Source organism: Onychomys torridus, chromosome 6 (assembly GCF_903995425.1).
Source record: "Onychomys torridus chromosome 6, mOncTor1.1, whole genome shotgun sequence".
Classification (NCBI taxonomy): domain Eukaryota; kingdom Metazoa; phylum Chordata; class Mammalia; order Rodentia; family Cricetidae; genus Onychomys; species Onychomys torridus.
In genome coordinates, this window is record NC_050448.1 from 319,107 (window position 1) to 340,901 (window position 21,795).

Below are 21,795 nucleotides of genomic sequence, written 5' to 3' on the forward strand. Positions count from 1 at the left end.
TACATGTTTATTTTTCTTCAAACTTCTGAAAAATCACTTCAGTAGCATCATCATGGTCATGAGATTCAATATTAATTGTATCTCAGATCCAGTCGTGCAAGGTGCTATTCTTGCTTTTAATGGCCTAAGTACCCTTTTGCTTTGTGCATTAGCATTTTCAAAATCCAGAGATTTAATTATTATCTCTCTAGCCTCTGAATTTGGTATCATTCTATTTACTGCTGAAGACAGCCTTTGTAACAAATCTGTGAAGGTTTCTTTTGGGCCCTGTATAACTTTTGTAAATGACTCAATTTTCTTTCCTATTTCTTCACTTCTGTTCCAAGCATTCAGGTCTTCCATTTGGCATAATATTATGATGTTGTCATCATAATAAAGATTGTCTTTGTGTATCAGCATAATTGCCTTCTCCAAAAAGTTGATTTTGGAAAATTTCAATACCTCTAGCCTCGTTGTTCTATAGTCTTAGACGCTTCTTTCCACCAGGTTCTCCATTTTAACTGGGGACCAGCCTCTAGGACAGCTCTAATCAAATCTTTCGAATCTTGAGGGATAGTTCTATTACAAGTTGACCATGAGTTTTAACATCTGCTTTACAAATCTCATCAACATTAATTATCCTCTCATTCAATTGTTCCATTTTCAGACCGCCTAATGTATTATCAAGACCAAAATGTCTCCCTTTTTTAATATGGGAAAAATTTCTCCTTTAACTAATTTCTCCCTTTAAGATATCTTAATTGACTCACCAGATTTGCTGACAATGATGATTCAGATGTGAGGCTGACTCCTCTGTGTAGAACAACAAAAGCCCAAGCAGGTTTCAAGACAGCTACTTAGTGTGATATCAGCCTGAGATGGGGATCCAGAGAGAGCCCAAAATTCAGCAGGAGAGAAATGAAAGATCCAGCCATCTGGATCCAGCTGGTTAGGGACTCTGGCCCACATGGGATGGAGACTATGGCTGCATGCAGCTCAGGCATGAGCTATGGCCTGTAAGGCCACAGGCAAGCGGCTTTTTCATGAACTCATGCCACAAATGTTGGGGTGTCAGATGTAAGATTAAATGCTAAATGGTCGTATTAATTAAAAAACCTGGAGCCAGATATTGGGGTGAAAACTGACAGATCAGATAAGCAGAAAAAAGCCAGCCACATTCTTACTGCTAGGAAATCCTCAGCCAAAAAGAGCTACTTCCTGTGTACTCACACCTATATCCTTTCTGTTCCCTGCATGTCACTTCCTCTCTCCGTCCAGCTTCATCACTTCCTCTTTCTGTCCAGCTCTATCATTTCCTGTCTGTCTATACAGACCTCCAGATCTCTATGGTTAAGTAGTTGTGGGAATTAAAAGCATGTGCCACCATGCCTGGCTCTGTTTCCAATGTGGCCTTGAGCTCACAGAGATCCAGATGAATCTCTTCCTCCCAAATGCGAGGATTAAAGGCATGTTCTACCATTGCCTGACTTCTATGTTTTATATAGTGGCTGGCTTTATCCTCTGATCTCCAAATAGGCTTATTGGGGTACACAAATAAAATATCACCACAAAAACCTTTGGGAGAGGGGTGTTGTTTTCTTAGAATTGCTTCCGGCTGTTTAGTGGTCAACAGTATCTCTGTGGGGTTCTGTAAGAAAGCTTAGATCATTAGGTCTCAGTAGGACTAGCTGTAGAGTCTGCAGCCAGTCTCAGAATAATGGGTAAGATTGTCTGAGATTATGGCTAGAAGTGTAGTATGATTGACCATCTCATCTTGGAACTGTCCTGAAGAATTATCAGAATAATGTTCTTAGGTATAATGGCATGTTTCTGGACTATGTAGAGTCATTGTTGTGGGGCCCCATCTTCCTTGTGGAGACTTCAGAAATTGCTATTGAGAAGATTTATTTTCACTGTGGAAAACATGAACATTTTTAACATCAAAATGGAAAGTTTGAATCTTAAGATGACATGACATGTGAGGAAGGATTCCGAGAAATTCCAAGAATAAGCATGGAGAGGAGTAGAATCTTGATAACAATGGTCATTAGATTATTGGTTTTCTTCTGTTGCACACCAGTTGGCCGTTCCCATATGAGACAGAACCTTCTAATATTTTCTTTTAGCAGGCTACACTGAACAGTTTTTAAAAGTAAAGGAACAGTCTCTAACCTGGTGGGGGGCTGTAACAGATCCAGTCACTACAAGCACAGAACTAGAAAGACACCTGGCATAGTCACCTTTCTCTCTGACCTGGTGCTCTATCTGCTGCAGAATGTGCATGCTTCTGGCAGTGATTACTAGAACCACTGCTGCATGAATTGCCTGGCCTACAGGCTCCTCTCACAGCTACTTTGTGCAGGTGGACATTTGAGCAGGGGTCAGGCATTTCCTGGGGTATTTGTGCTGCAGACGGGGCTGTGCTTGGTGGAGAAATTCACCAGCAGCTGCCCACATGTGTTAGGGTTTGGTCACACGAGTAGCCCAAGGAGGGCGAGTGATGCTCAGATCCCTGTGGTTAGGACCAAGTGACTGGGGAGAGGGTGCTAGAGAGGCAGACTTGCAGCGAGCACAGCCTCTGACCAAACCTGCTGCCACTGCCACAGAGGCTGTTGGGCAGGAGCCACAGGGAGTGTGGGGTCTTTTTTTCACATAGGCACCACTAGTTAAGATCAGTCCAGGTGAATCTATTTAATGGGTAACAGGGATTTATTAAGATATAAATTGGGGAAATACATTCATGAATCTAGAACAGCTGAAGTCATCCTCTGTTCTGACCTGGAGTGAATCCACCTGGCAGTTTGATCGGACCAGGAAGCAAGCAGCAGGGAGAAGGGGCATGTGACCCTTCTCCTTTTCCTATTAAGAGACAAGAAGTAACACCTTCTTTGGGCCCTATAGCCCAAGGTCATGGTGAAGCAATTACCCCTACAGTAAATAGGCCATGCTCTATCAGTTTATCAGTAATTCACTTATCAATGCTAAAACTTTGCACCTCTGAAATTCCAGGGTTATAGTAGCATAGAAAGGGGACAGAAGCCTGAAACATCTTCACAGACCTTAAATCATTTACTTATGTCTTTACAACTTGCATTTATATATCTTAAATCATTTTTTTGTGTTCCTTTAGTGGAATGTTACATCTGAAACATGTTTATCTTTTACTATGAAGCCTGTGAACAAGGCAAACCTGTGTGCTTTTTTTAAGCAAGAAAATGAACTAATAAACTAACGAATTACCAACATGGTTGTAGCCTTGGAAGTCAGAAAGAGAGCTGTTAAACTGGTGAAGCTATCAGTAGCCTAGTCATCAAACACCATCAGATCTGAGAAGGATAAATTTCACCTGAGTAAGCAGAAGTGAAGCAGCTTCCCAATCTATTTAAATGACAGGGACTTACTGGCTACCTAGACAGGTACCCCAGGTTCCTCCATGATCATTGGGAACGGAGGTCCTAGGGCAGTATCAGTCTTCAGATGCCTGGCCCAGAAAATCTGACAGACTTTCCTGTGGAGTAGAACCTTGAGCGGACTGGCCTACCTTATTTTGGCAAGTGGGGCAATCAATTCCCCAGTGTTCTGATTGTCCATAGTCTGGAGAGGGTGCTGACAGCAGCTGAAGTGAAAGGCAGTATTTTCTGCTGTGTGACTGGATTTGCTACCTTTAAAATAAGCTCCAAGTGGAAGTTCTGCTCCCATCCATCTTCTTTGGAGAAGATAAGGGTGCTATCAGGACCTGGCATGTCTCTATCATGAAAAGCTTTTTAAATAAACATTTTAAATGCTATGTTCTCAGATCTTTGAAGTGTTTGAGGATCATTATCTGTTAGGTATATCTAAACTAGACAAAAGTTATTTGTTTTAGTTACTTGTTTTAGGCTTAACTTTGAGAACACACACACACACACACACACACACACACACACATGCTAATTCTGAACATCTCAAAGAAGTTGACCCTTTATGAAGTGACTGAAGATTAATTTTATATCTTATAAGATTAGGATTTTATAGTTTTATCCCTGTTAAATTTAGCCTTAAGAAATAACAATTTATGAATTGAAGCTCTTTTAATATCAAAATAAGACTTTTAACTTATAAACACAGTCCACAAAGACTGGGATGTCTTCTGATCCTTTTATAGTACACCATTATAGAATACAACAATTTTCTGTATGATTTAATTTACCAAACTAGCTACAGCTTAACAGTGTTAGTAAAACCAAGGAGATTAGAAATAGATTCCTAAATCAGTCTTTGTTAGCCTGATTAAAACTTAGGTAAGGAGAGGCCCTTTGCAGACTGCTTAGGCCACCATCGTGCAGCACCATAAGCTCGGAATACATCACTCTCTGGTGTTTAGTTGTGGTCTCAAGTTCTTATTTAAAGAATTAAGTCATAGAGCACAACCATAATTTATAGAAGGCAAAACCAAGTTTCAATAGTGTAAAGAATTTAGTGTCTCTAAAATGAATACCAAGTGGATTACTCATATTATAAAATCTGGCTGCCAGCAAGATACATCTCTCTGTATATGAATATGTGGAGGTGCAGCTTTCTACCTCATTAAACTAGCCTTGTTTTAAATCTTGTCTTTCATAAACCTTGTTTTCAGGACAGGACAGAAATCATACAAAAATCCATCTTAATCCAAAATATCTTGGAGACCTGTTGTCTCCTTGGTAGGCCCACTGCATGTGGTCACTAATCAAGATGGCAGTGAAGTCACATGAACTCCCTCTTTTCCAACCCTAGTGAAAATGCCAACTACCCATGTTGCTGTACTTAATTAAGATGGTGGCAAACCACATGTTGTTTCCCAGTATGGTTTTAATTTGAAGTTACAAGTTTTAAGTTAACTTTTTGTTACAGATTTTAACCATACCAAATTCCCTTATCTGTTTTTTTTTAATAAAGTAGGACATCATAAAATAACTTTCATATTATTTATTCCCAAATGACATATGAATTTCTCATTACAACAGATTAGTGGCCAGAAAGCCTAGAGGCAGATTCTGAGCATAGACAGCTAGTTGCAATAGTAACAGCTGAGCTATCACCAAGACACATGGAACATGTAAACTCAGGCATCCAAGACCAGTCAGAAACAAGCATGCAGTGGCCACATATATTTACACACCCAGTTGAGCCTGAAGTAATTCTATGAGGCTGTCATGTCCACAAGAAAACATACAGGCACAGATCCATCCATACATACGTACATACGAAATAGAACAAGAAAACACACAGGCACAGATCCATACAGATATACATATGAAATAGAACAAGAAAGCATACAGGCACAGATCCACACATACATACGAAATCGAACAAGAAAACACACAGGCACAGATCCAAACATACATACGAAATAGACAGAACTTTTCTAACAGTGAGAGAAACAAAACTTTCTTTAGATAACAGACTTTGTTATAAAAATTACATAGATTTTAAACCTTGCCAGATGAGCAGCTTACAAATTCTGAAATAAGAATTTGCAGTATAATTTTAAGATATAGAGCAGTATGCAAAGAAATCATAGGAATAAAAGATTTTTTAGGGGCAAGGAAGTAGAGCCTTAGATTGGTAAGGGACTTTGGAAGTGTAACAGAGCAAATTTAGGTATAAAGTGTGTGGGACTCACTTGTTTGTAGCAGTCGCAGTTAACAATTTTTGAGAATTTGGAAATCAAGTTTGCCAGTTGTGGCCAGTGATTTGTACTGAGGCATGCTGTTGTAATAAATCTGAGTCCATGGAGGAGGAGAAAAGGATTGCAAAATGGAACACTGTGTGAGTGTTCCTATAGGGGACATTAAGAGTGAAAAATAGCTGCAGGATTACTGCAGGAACTGAGAGCAGCAGACAAGCCACACGTGTCCATGTAGAAAGTTATACAGGGCAGAGGGAAGCTGCAGCTAAAGAATTGGACTCTAGAATCGGGTATAAAATCTGTAGACAAATGATCCACACTTACCTTATTGAGGGTTAGATCAGTAGATGATGTAAGGGAGAACAAGCATGTGCTGGGCATAAAGCAGCTGGCCTCTCCAGCTCTGACTCCCACATTGTAACAAACCTAAGAACAGGACATTTATGCAGTTTAGGTTGGGAGAGCAACAGAAACAGAAAGCAGAGCTGCTTCAGGCAGATGGAATCCCAGCATGGCCAGACCAAATGCCAGGAGAGTCTAGTGAGTAAAGAAGGCAAAGTGAGTACATTTTTGTGGGCCCTGCCAAGGTATGCCACTAAGAATACACACCAGGAACAACAGAGTTAGTACAAGAGGTTTATTAGGGACTGGGGAGAGAGAAAGAGTCATGAGAAAGGCAGGTAGACAGTACCATGAAGAGGAAGGGACGGGAGTGCAGAGCTCAAAAACTGGATAAGGGAGCTCAAACCATTTGTTGTATGGTGTGAGTCAGCCCCCATTTGGATAAATTTTGAATCAGCCACCCCAGAGGTGACTGAGGATCCAGTTTAGACTCAGTGTTGCCTATTTCTAAGCCTGTGCCAGAGACCAAAGACTAGGGCAAGGCATTTCCCCCTTAATAGATAGGGGCTGAGCAGTGGGGGAGGGGGGTAGCCTTTGGGTAGTACATCTCTGCAAAGGTCCCTGGAAACAAAGACAGTCTTCACCCTAATAATTAGTTGGGTTTGTCCCAGCTCAGTTGAGGCTTGTCAGGATATCCTGGGGGTCTTCGACCCAGAAGAGGTACCCAGACCTCTGTGGGTGGTGGCTTGGAAATGGGTGATTTACCACCGTAAGTCAAAAGTCAATCCTGTCTGGTGGAGAAGAAGATAAATGGAGAGGAGTGGCCCCCACGTGGCTGAGGGACCAATCCACCTGCATAAAGGTTCAACTCTTCCCAGGTTTACTGCACGAAGATAATAGAATTTCTGTATCCCATAATAGGTTTCTCTGCCGATATAGTAATCCAGATCAAGCCAAATTGAAAAAGTAAAAGAACCATTTATTTTGAGCAAAACAACTCCTGAGTGAGTCCTCTAGCTGCCAGAGATAGGAGTGGGAGAAGGGGCAGGAGAAAGTTACATGGCTGAACTAAAGCAGGGTGCTTATGTACCCTGTAGGTGAGGGGTGATGATGTGTCTGCCACAGGCTGGGTTTGTGCCCAATTATAATGCTTTGGGTGGGGACTTGGGCCACTGGCAACTCCAGGGGACAAGCCGCCATAGCCTCCACGAATGCAGAACTGGGCTTTTGGCAGTTTTTCTTTGTTGGAGATTGTCTGTAAGGGAGGGGTTTGGAGAGAGAGGAATGGTGCTTTTGCAGAAATGAGCTGACAGTTCCAGCCAAACAATAGCACTATTTAAATCTTTGGATTCTGTGTATGTATCTCTCCCTTACACATGCTTTTTTAAAAAAGAAAATGTACTTTTTTGTTCTTTTTTTGTTTTGTTTTATTTTTGTGTCTTTTATCTGCTTTTTACTGGTATTGATTTTTTAAAAATAATCCTTTATAACTAATTTTTGCTTTCTCAGTCCCATTTCCTTTCATATGGCTTTGTCAGTGGTTTTAGTGTGTCATAATTTGAATAAAAGTGGCCTCCATAGGCTCGGAGGGAGTGGTACCATTAGGAGGTGTGGCCTAGTTGGAGTAGGTGTGGCCTAGTTGGAGTAGGTGTGGCCTAGTTGGAGTAGGTGTGGCCTTGCTGGAGGAAGTGTGTCATTGTGGAGGTGGGTATTGAGGTCTCAGATGCTCAAGCCAGGCCCAGTATGGCACTCTCTTCCTGATATCTGCTGATCTGGATGTAGAACTCTCAGCTACCTCTCTAGCACCATGTCTGCCTTCCTGCCACCGTGTTCTTTGCCATGATAACAATGGACTAAACCTTTGAACTGTAAGCCAACCCCAGTGGAATGTTTTTCTTTATAAGAGTTGCCATGGTCATGGTTGCTGTGGGATTTCTTTCTGTGTACTGTGAATATGTGTTGCTCTGATTGGTTGATAAATAAAGCTGTTTGGCCTATGACAAGGCAGCTTAGAGGCGGGCGGTAAATCCAGGAGAGAGACAGGAAGAAGAAAGACAGAGGTAGAGGAGACACCATCCCACTGACCAGGGAGCAGGATGTAATGAGTGGCACACAGATAAAGCCATGGAACACGGGGCAACATATAGATTAATAGAAATGGGCTGAGTTTAGTTAAGAGCCATAGGAGCCATAGTTCGTAATTAATATAACACTATGTATGTTTATTTGGGTCTGACCGGCGGCAGGACTGGGCAGGACATAGGAAAACTTCCATGGTGTCTCTTCACAGCAATAGAAACCCTAACTAAGACATAGTCTTTCTCTGTTGACTTCCTTTTCTTTGTTATACTCAGGTTTGTCTTGGATCTCTTGTATTGATATGCTGCATCTTGCTTTATCTTTGCCATGAACTCTTAATCTTTGGTGGGAATTGTTTTCTTGAGTGCTGGTAAATTGTGGCAGTGCTCATAGTCATAATTTTTATTTTTTTCTGTGGTAACTTTTTCTGGTGCTCTATGTTGGTTATTCAATATTTGACTATCTTGAGTTCTTTCTGGCCTAGCTATTTGTCCAGATTCATATAAAGGTCCTAGCTATGTCCAAGGATGAAGAAATACCCAATTTTCTTATTCATAAGAGTCACATGTGAATTCTTCTAGGTTTTATTTATGTTTATACAACAGAGAGCAAGCACTATAATTGTTTATAAAATGGAGTATTGTGCCACAATCTCTCCCCCCCCCCCCGCTGTGTGTGTGTGTGTGTGTGTGTGTGTGTGTGTGTGTGTGTATAAATTGTACTAGAAAATTCAGGTCACCATGCATATACCCTATTTCTGTTTCTCATGAGAGACACTAATTTCCCTTTCATTGTGTATGTACCTCTTATTTTGAAAGAACCAGCTGAGGAATGTAGTCAATGCTTATTTACATTTTCCTAGCTGACTTTTTTTCTTGGTTTCATTAAAAATGAGGTGGCTTTTGTTTTTATTCTTGTTTAGAGATATGATAAAGTTTGACATTTTATCTCTAGGTATTTTACTGAAGGTACTGTTCTTGCACACTATGCAGATGTTTTGGGTCTTCTGCTTAGATTGCGGCAGATTTGTTGTCATACTCATCTTCTCACAAATGGAATGTCTTCGAGTGGTCTTTCCGGTGAGGAAATGTGATTGGTTCATAACATTATATTTGCTAAGTATTTCAATCAGAAGGACATATTTTTATATGACTTGAGTTTGGTCTGTAACTTTGCTATTTATGCCTTGCTTTAGTTAAGATTTTTTTCTTTTGTTCGTTTGTTTTTTTAATTGAGAGAGGATTTTTCTGAGTAACAGTACTGGCTGTCCTGGAACTCACTTTGTAGACCAGGCTGGCCTCAAACTCACTGAGATCCACCTGCCTCCCAAGTGCTGGGATTAAAGGTGTATACCACCATCACTCAACTAGTTAAGATTTTTAAAAATTAACACCTTTATGTATTTGTATATGAATATGTATGGATGCATTTATCGAGGTCAGAGGACAACTTACAAGAGTCAGTTTTTTTCCATTCCATGTGAGTCCTGGGGATTAAATTCATGTTGTCAAGCATGGTGGCAGGTCTTTCTGGCTCCAAGAATTTTTTTTTATGAATGAAGTAGAAGTATGATGTCTTTGCAGAATTTCCAGAAGAACATTCAAACTAGTTCTTTCTCATATGCTGCTATTGTGGCAGATACTATTTTATGCTTGTGTGATGTGTATCAAATGAGATAGCATCTTCTTAGTTTTTCTTTGAATTCCAAATTTATGATGTGTTTTGCAAGTGCCAGAATAAAGATGAAAGATAACAAAGTTCCTTATGTAAGATAAACTATTCTAGTTACATTACAAAGTTTGTTTTGCAATTAATTTTTGAGCCTCTTTTTTTTTCTAGGAAATGATACACATGAAGAACTGAGAAAGACATTAATAAAGAAGATGAAGTTAATTCTGAGCTCTGGTTCAGATGAAGAATGTGCAGTTTGCATGGATTCATTAACAGTTCTGTGATAACACATTGTGCACATGTTTTTTGTAAACCTTGTATTTGCCAGGTCATTCAAAGTGAGCAGGTTAGTTTGTTGTTCAGTATGGAGTCAGTGTTTGATGGAGTGGTACAGCTTTCTTTGGTGTAATGAAAACCCAACCAAGTCCAGGGATGATAACATGTTCTAACTTGAATTTAATAATGCACTTTTCACAGTTAATTATTTCAGGTGATGTATTTATCATAAATTAAAAGCCATTACTTTTGGGAGGCACTATGTTTTAGTCAGTAATGCTAGTTCTAAATTTTAGATCCTTATGTTCAATTAAATACATTAATAAAATAAGACACAAGGAATTTTATGTTTTATAGTAGCCTCATTTTTAAAAAAGTAAAAAGCAAAATGTTTATTTTAATTTAATATAATATACTTAAAGTAAACTATTGTATTTTTTTCTTAAACTAAGTTCAAAATCTGATGATATTGTACTTTTATCACCCTAATCTGGCTAAGCTATGTCTCAGGAATCTGATTGACACATACAGCTCTTTGCCATATTGAACAAAGTAGAATAAAGTAGGGCTAGATTCTTTTGTGGAAAATGTTTGAAACTGGATAATACTTTAAGCTAATACAAATTAAAAATATTTCAAGTTGATGTGTAACACACATGTGGGAAAATACACAAATTACAGTTATATGCTTGATTATGAAGTAAACATATCTGTATGAACTACTGCCCTTCTCTACTCCCCCAGTCTTTCCTTCCTAAGAGGTAGTTCTTTGAATAGATTTTTAATGTTTAAATTTTAGTATCTTTTTGTTTTGCAGTGATACTGAGCATCTAGTTAAGATACAATCCCATTTTATTAGATCTTGCTTTGAATGAACTTGTAGTATTTGAGAGCAATGGACTTCTCAAGCTGTTATAAGCTTTATAAACTACAAGTTTTATAAACCCTTGCAGTGGTTCTCAGCCTTCCTAATGCTGCAACCCTTTAATACCTCATGGTGTGGTGACCACCATCCATAAAATTATTTCACTGCTACTTCATAATTGTAATTTTGGTAGTGTTATGAATTGTAATGTATATAAATATCTGATATGCCAAACAGGGTTGCAACCCATAGATGAGACTTCTTTTGGAGAATTGCATGCATGTTTACTGTATTATAGTTAAGTTCAAGAAATTAATCATCACATTTTACTTAGTAGCAGATGATACTCAGTGCTTTGAGCTTCTGCTATTAGTCAAGATTTCACTCTTTTGCTCTGTCCTTTATGTCTCTTACAACATGAGGACATGTTTGTATGTTTGGAGTTCAGGTACAGGTTGATCCCAAGTAGATGAATGTGACAAAAAGCCTGAATAAAATGTTAATCATAAGAAGTGTAGAACTTTCAGAAAATTTAGATAAATTTATATCTCTGTCCTTATGACAAGTGTGATTCATTCTTTGATCTTTTGTATATAGCCACATGCTAAATGCCCTTTATGCAGAAATAATATACATGGAGATAATTTATTGGAATGTCCTCCAGAAGAATTGGCATGTGACAGTGAGAAAAAGTCTGATATGGAATGGACATCCAGTTCAAAGATAAAGTAGCCATGTGCAGATAGATATTCTACTGTTATTTCATAGTTGATGAGGAAATATTATATAAAATAGTCATTCTAATTCTGTTTTAATCCTGTCATTGCATATTCTTTTGGTGCTACTGGCTTGTATTGATATTTAGTGTTAAATTTAAGTTGGAAAAGAAAGGGATTTGGATTATTATTGTATTTTTTTCAGTCTCTATTCTTTTACTTTTGCTTTTTAGTTAAATTATGTGAAAACTTTTTCAATGTTGGGATTTGTTCATTGAATACTCCATTATGTGAACCTGATTAAAATTAGTGTGTGCCAATAAATTTTTAAAAACTAGAATGTTTGGACGTATCTTACCAATTGAGACGGAATCTAATGGGTACAATGAGTTTGTTTGTTTGTTTGTTTTTTTAGATTAATGCTCTATTGCATGCTTTGATTGAATTATGGACAGAGAACCCCAACATAAAAAGTTTAGTTGTTTCTCAGTTTACCACATTCCTGTCTTTAATAGAAACACCACATAAGTAAGTTTAACAATGCTTTCTATTTCACATAGGATTTTGTACTTGTGTGTTGTTTTAACAGATTTAGTCGTTTCATCTGTTTAAAATGATATTCCATGTAACCACAGAACTTTTTCTGAGTATATCTTAAAATTAAGTTCTGAATTAATCAGGAAATAATTGACTTAGTATTTGGCAGACAGCTAGGTGCTTAGTAGGCGTTTGCTTTATTGAGAAATAAATGAAGGATTGAATGTATAGTAGCTGCAAAAGTACTTACTTAGCTTGTGCAAGGCCTTGGGTTTGACTGATCTTTAATACTACATAAATTAATTAGTGAAAGAATTTTGTTTAACTAAAATTTGTTAACTATTTAATATTCTTTATAGTATAATATTACCTATTTGTTTTCTATTTCTCATTAGAGCCTCAGGATTCACGTTTACTCATTTAGATGGTTCTGTGGCTCAAAAGAAAAGAGTTGAATCAGTTCAATGTTTTCAAAACACAGAAGCAGGATCTCCCACTATAATGTTACTGTCCTTAAAAGCAGGTGGAATTGGCTTGAATCTTTGTGCAGTTTCTTGGGTATTCTTAATGGATCCAGTAAGTACTTATATAGACATTTCAAAATGTTATCTTCCCCACTACCCCTGGCCACCAAACTAAAAGAAAGAAAAAGAAACAATCTGTTTGGTAGATGCCTTTGTAGTTATAATTAATTGTGAAAAGGTAACATTATCCTTATTTGCAGATAAGGAAACTGGTCACAGAAGAGTAAATAAATTAAACAGTGTGCCCAGATTCTGTGTTCTTAAGTACTATTTCTATTCTTCTGAGTACATAAAACATGCCTGTTATAATGCTTTTAAGATTCAATAAGCAGCTGGGCAGTAGTGGCATACGCCTTTAATCCCAGCACTCGGGAGGTAGAGCCAGGTGGATCTCTGTGAGTTCGAGGCCAGCCTGGGCTACAGAATGAGTTCCAGGAAAGGTACAAAGCTACACAGAGAAACCCTGTCTCAAAAAACCAAAAAACAAACAAACAAACAAACAAACAAACAAAAAGATTCAGTAGGCAGCACACTAATGAGATCTCACTTTGTGTTGTATGGTAAAGCATTGGGAATCTGACTATAAATCACATAGTGGCTCTTATTATGGTGCTGCCTCTATTTTGCCTAAAAATTAGGTCAAATGCATTTTTTCTCCTTTTTTTATTTATTATATTTGTGTTTTAATTTTACACATCAGCCATGGGTTCCCCTGTCTTCCCCCATCCCGCCCCTGCCCCCACCTTCTCCCCATCCCCTCCCCTCCATTCCCATCTCCTCCAGGGCCAAGACTCCCCTGGAGATTCAATTCAACCTGGTGGATTCAGTACAGGCAGGTCCAGTCCCCTCCTTCCAGGCTGATCTAAGTGTCCCTGTGTAAGCCCCAGGTTCCAAACAGCCAGCTCATGCACTGAGGACAGGTCCAGGTCCCACTGCCTGGATGCCTCTCAAACAGTTCAAGCTATTCAATTGTCTCACTTATCCAGAGGGCCTAATCCAGTTGGGGGCTCCACAGCTTTTGGTTCATAATTCATGTGTTTCCATTAGTCAGGTGGAGCTCCAGGAGTCCAATTGTTGAGAAAGAGTGTGAATTGTTGAGACCAAGATTGGAAAAATACAGGGTCAAATGCAATTTTAAACCTCTCTCTTCTGAGACTTAGGAATTCCTGGAGGAGACCTAAAATGTATATTTTAAATATATATCCTAGCTGATTCAGATTCAGCTGTCCATCAACATGTTCTGGGTAAGTTTTATTAGCAGATAGAATGCAGTCACTTGTGTAATTCAGGACCTAGAAATAAGAGACCCACAATTCACTCTGCCCTTTTCCCACAAAGACAAACCATCTGAGGTTGCCTACACATAGGAGTATATTTTTCAGAATGTACCGAATGGGCTCTTTAGGTATAAGGACTATAGACTGGTTTTAATTTCTAATTTTCTCAGTGTGCTATGTGGGCCAGAGTAATCCTGTACAATTTCTATGTACTGATACATTTAAGATTTATGATTCAAGGTTTGCTCCTTGAACCAGAAGATTTAAAACATGTTAACATGTAGACATTTTACTGAGATTAAGAATCTTAGTTATTCCTGTATTAGGCTTCCCAGCTTGGTGCATGTGTCATAGAGTGTGTTTGTGTGTGTGTGTGTGTGTGTGTGTGTGTGTGTGTGTGTGTGTGTGTGTTTCCTTTTTGAGGATAACCTTCCTAGAGTCATGTTGTAACCACTTCCATGGGTGCAATTCATGGGTAGCAGTGGTGTATATTTTCTTAGTGCTGTGGTTCAGTCTAAAGTTAAAATTTATGGTTACTGTTTTAAAATTCTTGTATGTTATGTCATACTAAGTAATTCAGTTGATAACCCTAAAAGTTCACTTTTAGAACAGAGTCCAAAATTATTTTGTCTTGCTTAAGTTGGCCACTCAAGTTATAGTTTAAAAAACAGTGTCAGAATGTTTTGGCACTCTTGTAGTATATTAGTTTTCATTGAACTTGCCACACTTTTCAATGTCATTTCTAACTTAAAAGCAAAAGCCAGCACTCAGAAAAATAATATTGAACAACAGAAAACTCATTGAAAGTCTTTTACCTATTCATAAAGCATTCTCTAAGTGTTGGGGTAAAATTTGAATGTACATCACGAGTTCCTGATGAATCTGGTTACCTCCTTAATCATTACATGTGAGAATGAATTCTGTATGTTTTATATTGTGAGATAATTCAGATTTCTGTTAGTTAAACTAGATATATATTACCAGCTTATCATTGTCCCTGGAATAAAATATAGGCAATATGAACAATTGATTTCATCTCTTGGTATAATAATTTAAAAATGTCTGTGAAATACAAATAATTCATAAAGTTTTTAGAAAACCATATCTAATATATGCTGAAGTCAAACTCCTATACTGGAAAATATACAACTTTTAAATCATCAGCAAATTAATAGCAGAAGTTATTTCTTTTCTCAGTCCCCAGGGAACTAAGAAGACAGTGACAGCTTAAGCATGACATCATCTGCATATGAATTATGATTGTTTCTATTTTCAGATATTTCTTGCTGTGTAAATGTACTGTTACCCCAAAATACTGTTTTCAGGTTTGTATGTTGTGTGTATGTTTTAGTGTGTGCTTGTACAAGTGAGTATGTAGACCAGGGGATGACATTGGCTGTCTTTTTCTATTGCTCTCCATGTTACTCCATCAAGACAGGATCTGTCATTGAACCTGAAGCTCACCATTTTTTCCAGGCTTGCTGGCCAGTGAAATCTTAGACTCCACTTGTCTCTGTCCCCTAAACTGATACAAGCACATGGAGCCATGCCCATCTTCTCTATGGGTGCTGGGGATTTCAAACTCAGGCCTCTTGTTTCCACAGCAAATTCTATACCACTGAGCCACCCCTAGCTCTTGCTTTCATTTTTTAAGAATCTTCAAATTTAACTTTTTTGTTTATTTATGTGTATGTGTCTGAAGTGTGCATAGCAGGTACCTGAGGAATCTAGGCAGAAAGCTTCAGATACCCTGGAGCTGGAGTTACTGGTGATTTTGAAATGCTTGAATGGGGAGCTGAGAGCTGCATTCCAATCCTCTAAAAGAGCAGCATGCACTTTAACCATTGAGACAGGGTGGAGCTTGCAATATGGGACTTGAACTCATAGGGATCGGCATGCCTCTGCCTCTAGATTGCCACTGTGAGGAGCAATGTACTGGTTACCTCGACAGCAATTTCTTTTTTTGAGATTATAATGTAATTATACCATTGCTCCCTTCCCTTTCTTCCCTCTAAACCTTCACATGTACCTTGCTTTCTTTTACATTCATGGCCTATTTCATTAATTGTTGTTATAAACATATATGTATGTGTATATTCGTAAATGCATAAATATAACCTGCTTAGCCTGTATAATGTCATTTGTGTGTATGTTTTTTTCAGGGCTGACCATTTGGTATAATCCCCGAGGAAGACCTATTTCTCCCACTCTCAGAATTCCTTAGTGAACTGTAGCTCTTTGTCCAGTTGGAACCTCTTGGACTTTCCTCATACATATTAATTAGCGTGTCAGAAGCTATACCTCTAAAGTCTCACTAACAGGACTGCCTCTATCATTTTGAAGCTGTTTGGCTGCTACTGAAGAACCCTGTAGCTGGGTGTTCCTTTTCCTTTATTTCATCATTATCTTCAGTTTAAGAAAGAACTCATGTACTTTTAAAGTTTATTTTTGAAGTTCAGCTGATTCAGACAGATACATATGGTTGCACCAACAAATCTGAAAGAGGTTTTAGGACTTTTGACTACCTTTGAACTTTTTTGTATTGTATTTCATCAATGGGGAAAAGAAAATCAGCAAAAGAGGAGAAACTTTTTTATATGAGTGCCTGAGAATGACATCTTTTCTGTGGTCATTTAAGATATCTGAGAGAATGCATTTTCTTTTTACACTGAAAAGTCACATTTTACACTGAAAACTTTCATTTTACACTGAAAGGTCACAAGGTGTTCTGATCAGGTGGTAGATTGTTATGTTGCTGCTGCCAACACCTGTCAGGCTTTTGTTGGGCACAAGTTGAACATCCCTATCTGAGATGCTATAAAACTTGAATCTGTTGGAGTACTAACTCAAACTTCAAAAAGTTTTGGGCTGTGCGTTTTTAGATTATGGATCTATGCAAACATTCCAAAAACCTGAAACACTGAATGTTAAAACACACTGGTCTTAAACATTTCAGATAATATCTTCAGCTATTGCTGAAGTGGATAGAATATAGTTTACTGGGAGAAGGCTGCTTGACTTCATAGTGATTGGAGAATAGCTTTCTTCCAGGAACATCTGCAATGTCAGTGTTTGAATCCAATTAGAAAAGAATGATACATATGACTAATGAGACAAAGACTAATGCAGAAGACTTAACACAGCAGAGCAGTAGTCATACAGTTATGTTCTCCCTAGGCCTGGAACCCTGCTGCAGAAGATCAGTGCTTTAACAGATGCCATCGACTTGACCAGAAGCAAGAGGTTATCATCACAAAAATGAGTTTTTAAAGCTACCTATTTTAAGATTATGTGCTTTTTAAAGGAACACAGGCAATATATGAATACATTGCTACCATGACTGAAGTAGAATTGTGAAGAAAATGTAAAACACACCCTTTTTTCTCCATAATTTTAAATATGTTCAAAGGGGTTTTTTTCCCCTCTGTAGCTACATACGTTTTTGTTTTTGTTTTTGTTTTTTTGTTTTTTTAAGCTGAGGATCGAACCCAGGGCCTTGTGCTTGCTAGGCAAGCGCTCTACTACTGAGCTAAATCCTCAACCCATACACTCTTATGTATATATCTCAACATAAAAAATTTGAAAGAAAATGAGGTAATACTTTATTATTTTATAATATATTCTTTTTCTTTAAACATGTGTTGAAGATTTACTATCTATCTGCATTTAGATCAACACTTTCTTACTGTGGTAAAATGTGTGCACAGTTTATCATTTCAGCCATTATTTTAAATACATAGTTCTTCTGCATCAGGAATACTCTACAGTGTGCAGTCACCATCACCATCCATCTGCAGAACTTTTCTGTCATACTTAACAGAATCCTTCTCTGTTCACTTTATGTATAGGAGTCTTTACACTCCCCGTTGCTCTCCACTACCCAACCACTCACAACCACCATTCTGTTTTGTATCTGTGAATCTTCATTATCACCTGCACACAGATCCATCATGAGTACATACATAGTCTTCAGCTTTGTAATAAAAACAGTGCTGTCATAAAAGATGCTGTACATACATCTTTGTGCACATACACTAGTATTTCTTAAGGATAGATTCACAAAACTATACTTGTGGATTTAGAATTGTTATTAAAGAACTTCAAGTTGCCTTCAGTGTAGACCATAAAATGCTTGGGGGTGTAGCTCACCAATAGAGTGCTTATCTAGCCTATAGAAGGCCTTGGGTTTGATCACTACCATTACAAAACAAAGAGCAAGCAATAATAGTCTTTATGATGTATGGAATAGTATGTGTGGTTATAACCTAATGAGCATGTACAAATTTGCATATACCTTAAACAAAGGCCTTAAATGTAGTCAGTATGTCTGCTGATCATGGTTGTTTTTCCTTCTGTGAACTACTTGTTCATTACTTTGCTTTTGCTTGTGTAGTACCAATAGTTTCATAGAGTCAGGGACTTCTTTTTCCATTTTGATTTTAGTTTATTAGATATGTTGGAAATGGTCTATTCCCAGCTCTTGTTTGTAAACTTTCTGAGCATTTTGTCAAGAAAAATTTTAAAGTTCTATGATTTCAAATGTGCTCTATTTTTATTTGAACATGTTGTTCAGAGGTCTTTCATTTTTTTTTTTTTTCTGTAGTTACAGAGCAGTGAGCATTATAAGAACCTTTTACCTTATTGGATGTCAAAGCACTCTTTGTTTATGTTAGGTTTTAATGTCTTAGGGATGGTGGGTATATTTGTACTTAAAAAAAAATTCATTCTGGCTGGGCTCACGCCTTTAATCCCAGCACTTGGGAGGCAGAGGCAAGCAGATCTTTGTGAGTTCGAGGCCAGCCTGGGCTACAGAGTATTGGGTGTTTACCCACCAACCCCACTACTCCCCAGAGTTTTCTTGAGTGTGAGCAGCAGGAAATATTAGATAGAAGGATTTATAATGCGGAGATAAACAGATAGAAAATAAAGGATAGCCTCGAGAGAGCCTGGAACCTATTCCAATGGGCCCGGATTGTCTCTGCCTCAGAGTATTTATAGAGATGCCAAGAGGTGGAGCAAAAGACCTCCCCCGCAGCACAGCCAAATGCAGACCATCTCAGACACCTGCACTCAGGCCCGTGGCCCTAGCCATCCTCTATATGGACCTGCTGGGTAAAGCCATGAGGAACCCGAAAACAGGCTTCCACAACAGAGTTAGTTCCAGGAAAGGCACAAAGCTACACAGAGAAACCATGTCTAAAAAAAAAAAAAAAAAAATTGTTCTGTATTTACTTCTGATTCTTTGGGAAGATACTGTGTTTTGTGAAATCTTTCTACACTTACTCCTTTTACAAATGAAGAAGCAATTGTTTTGTTACCTTTTGAGTTTTTAGAGTTTGTTTTGTTTTTAAAAGTCCATAGTCTCTTCTTTTCTTTTCTTTTTTTAAAATTATTTATTATGTACACAGAAGAGGGTGCCAGATCTCATTACAGATGGTTGTGAGCCACCATGTAGGTGCTGGGAATTGAACTCAGGACCTCTGGAAGAGCAATCAGTGCTCTTAACCACTGAGCCATCTCTCCAGCCCCCCATAGTCTTTTCTACTAGTAGGAAATGTGCATGGGGTCTGGTTTTAGTCCATTCTTTTTCACTGATGTCTTCCAGTTTTCAGAACAATACTTTATGATTCTTTTTACTTTTTTACCAAGTATATTTGTGTTGGGAGATGTATAGATGGCTCAGCAGTGAAGAGTGCTTGCTGCTCCTTAGAGGACCCAAGCTTGGTTCACATCACAAAGATCACGCAGCTCACAACCACCTCCAGCTCCAGAAGATCATCCAACACCCTCTTCTGGCCTTCATCACATTACACACACATATAAACAGAAATAACTTAATAAAAAAGTATGTTTATGTGCATATGGATGTCAGAGGACAACCTAGGGTGTTGCTTCTCAAACACCATTTACCTTTTGTTTGAGATATTTCACAGGCCTGGAACTTACAGGATAGGCTGGTTTGCCAGTGAATCTTAGAGATCTGCCTGCCACCTCCCCAGCACTGGAATTATAAGCATATCATTCCATGTCTGGCTTTTTAAATGTGGGTTCTGCAGCTTGACTTAAGTTCTACTGACTGAGTCTAGAAAGTATGTTTGAAAATTTTATTGTCACTGTTATTATTGGAAATTTGAATCTACAGCATTATATCCCACTTAAGGAATATTGCTCAGGATTTATGAAATTTATCATTCCTTTGATAACTATCATTTTTAGCAATAAGAAATGTTTCTGAATAGAAACATGTTAAATAATGAATCTAATTTTTTAAATGTATTTCAGTAAAATTCTATAATACAACTTCTGTTGTTACTGTAGTAAGTAGGACATTTTATATTATGGTGTTTGTTGGGAACACTTTATTATTTCACTTTAAATGCTTTCCTGGAAAGTTTCTAATAGAAATCTTGAATAAGACTTGGACATGGAATAAGACTTTTATTCCTAGGTGAGAATTTTATTACTTTTAAGGTATTTATCAGGAATGTTGAATTTTATCAAGTTTCAATTTATTCAAATATCAATTTAATCATCTGTTGCCATATTGATACATACCTCCTCAGGTACGTGAAGACTATCATTTGTGGAAGCTTGATTTGACTCCTAATATAATATTAAATTAATTTTGAATATAGAATAATATTCTAGCTACAAGGATACCTATATATTTTGTGTGTGTGATTTTTCCATGTGATGTTGGTGGGCTGCGGTATAAATTCTGTGCTTTCAGCTATATTCTTCATAAAAAAAAAAGACATTGGGTGAGAAAGGGAAGCCATGCTTAGCTCTTGCATAAGTTGTAAATATCCTCATTGCATGTTGAGAAAAGGTTTTATTTATACATATATTTAATATATATATATATATATATATATATATATATATATATATATATATATATATATAAATGTGAAATAATAAAGTATTCCTAACTAGGACACTATAAAATGTCTTATTACTTGCAATAATAAAAGAAGCTGTAATATAGATGAACCTGTTTTTAATGATACTTCAAATAGCAATAACTTCCATTGTAAACTGGCCAGACAGATAAATATGTATTTATATAGAGATAGATAGATAGAAAGAAAAAAGAAAGAAAGAAAGAAAGAAAGAAAGAAAGAAAGAAAGAAAGAAAGAAAGAAAAAGAAAGAAAGAAAGAAAATCATTTGATTTTGAAATCTGGGTATTGAAATACAAATTCTTTTAAAGCTGGTATTTTTATTCTTTCTGACTTTAGTGGGCAGTGTTGTTAGCATCTTAATCCTTTGTGTAGCTCAGGAATAGTCTAATTTTTCTTAGTAAGGCTTCTTACAGAGAATTAAAAATAAAAATAAAAAACTTTGTTACCTGAAAAGTTTTTAACCAACTTCATTTTTTTTTTTTTTTTCTGGAGTTCATTGTAAAGGATTCTGTTGAAGAAAAATATGTTGAAAATACAAAACACAAAAAGAGAACTTGCAGCTGGAGCTTTTGGAACTAAAAAAACAGATGCTAATGAAATGAAACAAGCTAAAATCAATGAAATCAGAACTTTGATTGATTTATAATTTGTGGGGTTTTGTAAAGTCAGTTCAAACAGATACCTAAGTATCTGGGGCATATTTTATATTAATAAAGTGGTATTATTGTCGTATCTCTTCTATATATGAATCTTATATTTAATACTTCAAATAAGCAATACATTCCATTGTAAACTGGCCTGAAAGAGGACGTCATAGAAGTTCTTTTGCTCTCCAGCTTTTCATAATGCCTTTGCTGAGTATTTTTCTACATCTCCCATTTACTCCATCCACATCTTCATAGTGTGGTCCTAGCTTATACTTTTGACCAATAGATTAGTTTTTCTTTGTTGGAAATATTTGGTTATTCACCAAAG

General features: G+C 37.4%; 1 protein-coding gene across 1 annotated transcript in view; it reads left to right on the top strand.

Annotated features, from left to right (window-relative positions):
• Hltf (helicase like transcription factor) overlaps nucleotides 1–21,466 on the top strand; it is a 92,318-nt gene extending 70,852 nt beyond the window's left edge. Inside the window, 9 exon segments of the mRNA XM_036190170.1 lie at nucleotides 9,005–9,129; nucleotides 9,890–9,994; nucleotides 9,997–10,067; nucleotides 11,460–11,583; nucleotides 11,992–12,106; nucleotides 12,511–12,691; nucleotides 17,094–17,172; nucleotides 21,311–21,339; nucleotides 21,341–21,466. Of these exon segments, the coding sequence (XP_036046063.1) occupies nucleotides 9,005–9,129; nucleotides 9,890–9,994; nucleotides 9,997–10,067; nucleotides 11,460–11,583; nucleotides 11,992–12,106; nucleotides 12,511–12,691; nucleotides 17,094–17,172; nucleotides 21,311–21,339; nucleotides 21,341–21,466 (955 nt within the window).
• Nucleotides 21,467–21,795: the final 329 nt, after the last annotated feature.